Raw genomic sequence first — 7,244 nt, forward strand, 5'->3', positions numbered from 1 at the left:
GACTCAAGTAAATAAATTGGAGTCAATGGTGCTTAAGCCATCAGGAAAGTTGATCTAGAGCATTAACTCCTGATCAAAAGGCAGCTTAAATATTTAAACCGTTTTATGATATATCACCTCGGTCTCATCAAAAAAAAAAAAATGCCTTGAATGATGGAATAAACCATGAACAAAGATATATAAGACCAATACTCAAATAATGGATAACTCAAAATTACCTCCAGGACTATAAATTTGCACGAATACGACCAGCAAAGCTAGATAACAATAACAATATAGAAAATGATTTGATAGTTTTTGGTTTTTTGCTTGGGTTAAATTTTGTATTTGTTTGTTTCTGTTTTGTTTTTTTTTATTTTTTTTTTTTTTTGGGGGGGGGGGGGGGGGTGTTGTTTGATTGTCTGCTTTTGCAGGATTTTTTTCTTCAAATCTATCAATTCTTTGCACTTAAGTTTATACTGGAACTTATTTGTTATTATCGAGAGTTTCTGAAGGCGTTTTACTGCCACTGGCCATAGTCCCATTGCTAAAATTGGTCTGAGGAAATTGCTCCAAAGCAGAGTGAATGTCCTTGTAAACTAGTGGAGCTGACAGCAGAGAACTAATTGTGGAGCTCTGGTGACTCAAATGTTTTCTCTCTTTTCCATTGACAATAGACTCCTGCATATTTGAAGTCAAAAGGCTTCTGATGAGATTTGCATTGGAAGGTGGATATGAAGGTATATCACTTTCTTTTAAAACTGGGTGCATTGAAGGGTTTTGTAATGGGACAAGTGGATTGGGAATTGTACTGGTTTGGTTGGAATGGGAGTGCTGAGAAAAGTGGAAAAATGCATTTGTGGGTGGTCCATGCGATATAGAATTTGTTTCTTGTCCTATTGTTGGCAATTCTCCTGAACGTGATGATGTATACTCCTGTCTAGTTTTCAGAGACTCCTCTTGTATAGGGGACAAAAGTTGATCTGATTTATAAAAAAAAGTTTGATCTTGTCCAAGTGGAGGAGGTTGGGTTTCTTTCTGTGAAAAATCTGTTTCATGCTTTTGGGATGATGTAAATTCCTGCAATGGTTGTGCTTGAGAATTTAATATTACCCGATCCCGGGTAATTTTCTTTGATGTTTTTGGTTCTACGATGTGGCCAATACATGTATGAGCATTTTGAGAGCTTTCATTTTGAAAAGTTTGCAAGCAATGATCACATGATAATGCACCATCAGAGGTGCTATGTTTACACTTCATATGGATCTCCAATGAAGTTTTGTAATTAAAAGCTTGTAAGCAATAAGAACAAGGATACTTCCGCACTTCTGAATGAATTCTCCTGTGTGTGACTAAAGTAGTACGAAGAGAAAACTGCTTACCACATACTTCACAGACAAAAGGCCGTTCCAAAGTATGAGTAAGTAAATGCTTTCGTAGCATCCCATGACTACTGAACCGTTTAGGACATGTGCTGCAAGCATATGGCTTTTCACCAGTGTGAACAAGAAGATGTTTATTGAGAGATGACTTTCTTTTGTACTTCATTGGACATTCATCACATGCAAACAGATTTTCTCCTGCTAACCCATGAACCAACATGTGATCCTTGAGTCTTGTAACAACAATACCACATACAGGACATTGCTCTTTTTTATATTTGCGATGGTAAAGTAAATGCTTTTTAAGCTCTTCATCTGTCGGAAATAAACCCAAGCATTCGGAGCATTTTTTAACTTCATCTGAATGGCAAGTTCTGTAGTGGCAAGTTCTACTGGTTTTATTTGGAAAAAGAGCACCACAGAGACTACACTTCACTTCATGGACAAATTTATGTTTGGACAATTCTGTTCTTGATGTAAATCTCATTTGACAAATTTTACACTGGAACCGCTTGCTTATCTTGTGCGTTTCTTGATGATGACACAAAGACGATAACGAAAAGAAGGCTTGATCTTTGCAAACACAACACCGGTATGGAGATTCCCCAGTATGGAGTATCATATGAACCTTTAAACTATCTATTGAAGAAACTTTTAATCCACATACATTGCATTTCATTTTATGTCGTCTCCTTTTCACATCCTTTTCTTTTTCAGCATCACTTATGTCAACATAGCCCTTATCTGGTTCATGACTAAGCATATGTACCATTAAATGTGCTTCAAAAGGTTCATCCTTGCCACAAATATTACACTGAAAGCTTGAACCTTTGTTCCTTCTGTGATTATAAAAATCAACCTTAGAAAAAAATAAAACATCACAGATATCACATTTTAAATTTTGTGAGAGTAACTTGTGTGGCTTTGGCTGTTTGCGCCTAGATTTCCTTCCAGTGTCATGATTTGACTTTATTTCATCATTCTGAAGTTCATTTTCATTTTTCTTATTCTTCTTAAATGTTTTGTCTTCTCGATCACTCCTTGCCTTCCTTTTCACTTCTTTAGTTTTTGTTTTGGGTGCATTCTTATGGACTTTCGCTCTCAAATCTTTAGTAGTCATTTTTATTTTCTTGGTTTCTAGCCGCAGCTTTACTTTTTGAGAAATAGATTCCTCCTCTACAGAAATGTCACCGCTCTCCTCTCTTTCTTCTCCAAATTGAGATTTGTCAATATGATCCAGTTCCCTTTTCTTCTGCCTCAAATTATATTTGGTTGGTTCACATTTTCTAGTGGATTCTGGAAGGTCTGAATTTGTTGCTCTATTACCCTCATAATTATTTGATTCAAATAAATCCACACAACCGCCTTCCTCTCTCCATTCATTTTGGGAATTTGCGGGAGGACTTCTTAATTGTCTCAACACAACAGACTTACTTCCTTCATCTTCACTGTTTTTAATATCATCTTCACTAGCAATATCCACGTGATGAGGGCTCCCGTCTTCATGAGACAACTTAAATTCATCCTCAAATCTTGTATTACTTATTCGCAACTCTTTTGCATTTCCACTATCTGGATTTTTTGCACTTGTATTTTTATCCAATACAATTCTAAGTCTTACCCTAGCACTGAATTTAATATAAGTTGGCCCAGAGTCATCTACAGTATACACAAATGCACCACTGCATTGCTCAAATTCATAGACATGATTGACACCTGTAAGATCATTTACTTCCATCTTAATGACAATAAAATTCCATCAGTCTTGTGAAGGATGGGCTTGACACTCTTCCAAAGTCTTCGGACATAAAGGTTGTGTGTTTTGACATTCCAACATTCTTTGTCAACACATCTTGGCCTGTAAATAAGCAATCAAGTTTTAGAATCAGTTATGGCATTGACACATTATTCAAAATATCAATTTCATACATGTTTGATATAATCTTTGTGAATTTTGTTTGTTTTTCTCTATCTTAATAGATGAGTAAACCTGGAAGTATCCTCGTGTTTTATAACATTGAGTATCTTTAATATTTTAAATAATTAAAGTGTTTTGAATGTACCATTATTGCCTTTATTATTATTATTATTATTATTATTATTATTATTATTATTATTATTATTATTATTATTATTATTATTATTATTATTATATCATTATTATTATTATTATTGTTATTATTTATTATTATTATTATTTTATTATTATTATTATTATTATTATATTATTATTATTATTATTATCATCATTATTATTATTATCATCATTACTTTACTTTTTTAATTCTTAGTATTATCATTATTTTTATTATAATTATAATTAATATTATTATCATCATCATCACCATCATAGCAATAATAATAATAACAATATGTTTCTTAGGTGCCTAAGCACCCAGTTAAAAATGCTCTGCAGATAATGTATTAAAATTGAGAGAGTTCCACTGATGTGGAGCTATACAGTAAAAAGTTTTTAGTGATAATTATTAATGAATTTTATTTCTTTCATTAAAAGAGATTCTGGTGATCTTAAAACACAACTAGGTGTATAGGCTTCAATAAGGTCTTATACTTATAAGTAAGAAGGACCTACATTTGTAAAAGTTTATAGGCGTATAAAAGGCAAATCAGGCTTTCGGCATGCTGAAAAACTTTTGGAAATCAAAGCAAATTATGAGAAAGACTAAACTGCATTGTGAAAAGATAAAATCACTTCTAGGTGTTCAAAGGACTTGTACATCCTTCTTTGATTTTAAGGGATGTTTTAAAAATAATCATGACACGACCACCCTTTCTGTTTTGTCTGTTGACGTTAAAAACACTGAATCCATTGAGAATTAGTTCATTGGAAGGATCAGTAGAAAGCCAGTAATTACAAGGATATCAGAATCTTTCTCAAGGATACGATAGTATATCAGGACATTTTTGTTATTTACAGAACGAGAGTTTTAAAGACTGCACTTAATATATTTTGAAGACTGGTTCATTATCGTGGCACCTTTGGTTGTAATTATTAAATTGTCCTTGTTGATGAATACAGCTCAACGATGGAGCGGGTCTTGGGGGCGGGAGCCGGGGGGAGTTTGGTGACCAGCTTGAACATTAATGGTTTGTTGTTTAAGTGTTCCACCCCATAGGTGTCTTGGCTTAAAAGACCAATAGGCTGGGTTAAATGATAAAAACAATTCAGGACTAATTGCATTGCATAAAAATAGAAAAGTGAATAGTGTTTCTGATAACAGTACAAACAAAATGGGGTGATGAATACTTGCATAGTTTGTAAAATCACTTAAATCCCCCCCCCCCCCCCCCCCCCCCCCCCAGAAAGGTATATGAATTATTGAAACTAAGAGAAAATTGAAGAACACAAAAAATGAAAACTAAAAAGTAAAGATAAATTTTGTGTTGGACGGCTGATTACTTGTAATCTCTCTTCTGTTTTTTCTCTTTTTTTTGGTTGGGGGTGGGGGGGGGGGGTGGCATGCTATTATTATTATGGGGCAGCATGGCTCAGCGGTACGGTGTTTGCTGCGTACCCAAAAGATACTGAGTTCGATCACCCACCGCTGCGCAGTGTGGCCTTGAGCGTCACCTCGCCCTAGCTCACCTTGGGGCGCTGCTTTGCAGCTGATGCCTGGGTTATTCCATTGTTCCCTTGGAATAGACCTTAAATAAAAATTTCCCTATGAGGATGAATAAAGGGAATTTTATTCTATTTTTATTTATTTATACAGCCTAAAAATTAGAAAGAAAGAACTAAAACAAAACAACTCCACACAACAACATAAAAAAAACAGTTCTATACATGCAAATACAGCTTAGATTCGGAAGACCAAAATTATGATCTCCTTAGCAAAAAGTGAAACAAATATTACGTAGTTTAGTAAAAAAAAAAAATTTAATTTTAACTAAATTAATTTTGTGTTGGACGGCTGAAAAAAACAAACAATAAAGCAATAAGTAAATAGAAGAAAAAAAACTCACTTAGTTTTTCATCTCTGATTCAAATATGCTGTTGGATCTAGTTTTGTGGAAGTGTGATAATAAATTGTATTATTTGGGGCAGTGTGGCTCAGAGGTAAAGTCTTTGCTTCGTACCCAAAAGGTACCGAGTTTGACTACCTGCCTCGTTGTGTGGCCTTGAGCAAGTCTCCTTGCCTTGCTCACTTTGTGGCCCTGCACTGCGACTGATGCCTGGGTTATTCCAGTCTTCCCTTGGGATAGACCCTAGCCTAAAGACAAATTTCCCCTTGGGGATGAATAAAGGGAATTTTTTTTGGTATGAGGAAGACAGGACAAAAGGTCAGTTTTGGGGCGAACAACACCCAGGATTTGTCTACGAAATAAAAAAATCCCCGGCCATCATCAATTTCCCAAAAATTGTAGTCAGATTGAACAGATTATAGAAACAACGTAAGATCAATAAAGTTAACAGATAAGTTGGGAATAAAAATTTTAATGGTTGGTGGACAATGAACCGATTTGCTGATTAACAAGTTTCTTGCAGATTGAAAAAAAAAAAAAGTCGGAATTACCAGTTTGACGTTTTCAGTTCAAAGTGTCAAAAACTGATCCATCTGCTTTCATAAAAAGCTGGATTTGGCATTTGAGCACTATTTACTTTCTTCTTGTGTTAAATACAACTTGATATTAAGTGATTGGGAGACAAATTACCACTGGCATTTTTTCAGATTATTTGGCATTTTTCACGCTTAATTTGGCATTTTGCATAAAATCAAGTGACCAAACGTGTCTGGCAATAATAAAAAACATGGACTTTTGATTATTGATTGGCAGACACTGTCTGGCAATAACCAAAAGCATGGCCTTTTCGTAATTGAGTACCTGCCAATAATCAGTTTTCTTTATTGGCAGACATGTGTAAAAAAATAAATAATAATAATAAATAAATAAAAAGACTGCCACATTATTATAAATGTACGGTGAAAATAGCCTATTCCACTCTTATCACCGTACGGTGAAAATAGCCTGTCATATTATTATCACCGTACGGTGAAAATAGCAGCTTCCAATTCCAAAATTAATTAAGTAGTTTTGTTGAGTTGAGTGAAGATGAAAAAAAAAGATTTGTCTGTATTTTGTGAGTTAGGTTTGATAGTAACACATACCAATACCAAATCGTGTGCTTACCATGTATGTCGATATCTAAATGCTCATATTGTATTTACAAATATCAGCCACTGAATAACTGGCAATATGACGTCTTTTTGAAGCCTGAGTTAAGTTGTAGAAGTAAAGGTAAACGTAAAAGGTCCCTTCTTTTCACTTTCTTTTCTTTCGGCTATTTTCCTACTATGCTAGGGTTTTTCAGGTCTTAGCAGTTTATCCTTCGTTGTTTTTACGTCTCACATCTTTATACAGGGAATAATTCGCATTTTTAACATTTTGTTACGGTACTTTGTTTTATGTTTATTCGTAAAATTGAGTCAGCTAATGATATACGGTCAGGCAATAGATTTATAAAAGGAGATATTAACTAGCACCATTTTTTGTCCAAAACTGAACATCCCATTAAAACAGTACATGGCTGTGGTACTATATAAATATACATGTGTACATAATGTATTATTACGTCGAAAAACAGCTTTCAAAATAAAAAAAAATGATGCTAAGTATGCATCTTACAGTCGTTATCTATTGTTAAGACATGTATAAGATAGATATCCTTTGTTCCTGAACCATGTGTCCTCCTTATAGAAATATCCTCCTCACAAAGATAACTACTTTTGAAATTCATCAATAATTTTTGGCATTATTTCTAAATAAGGGAATCCAGTCATGATCAGAGGGTTAGTTGTAGGCTTTTTTTTTTTTTACTGCCATTGCGTCTATTAATGCAGTCATTAGTGTGTGAAGCAAAAT

At 34.2% G+C, this 7,244-nt stretch overlaps 1 protein-coding gene across 1 annotated transcript; it reads right to left on the reverse strand.

Moving 5' to 3' along the window:
- Positions 1-330: 330 nt before the first annotated feature.
- On the reverse strand, positions 331-6,678 carry LOC144960389 (uncharacterized). The gene is made up of 2 exons (XM_078893475.1): positions 6,513-6,678; positions 331-3,219 (listed from the first exon to the last, which is right to left on the reverse strand). Exon 2 carries the CDS (start codon positions 3,097-3,099, stop codon positions 466-468), a length of 2,634 nt encoding a protein of 877 aa, XP_078749601.1. The 5' UTR covers positions 3,100-3,219; positions 6,513-6,678; the 3' UTR covers positions 331-465.
- Between the last annotated feature and the right edge of the window lie 566 nt (positions 6,679-7,244).

Source organism: Berghia stephanieae, chromosome 1, assembly GCF_034508935.2.
Source record: "Berghia stephanieae isolate SIO BIC M18660-M18661 chromosome 1, UCSD_Bste_1.3, whole genome shotgun sequence".
NCBI lineage: Eukaryota > Metazoa > Mollusca > Gastropoda > Nudibranchia > Aeolidiidae > Berghia > Berghia stephanieae.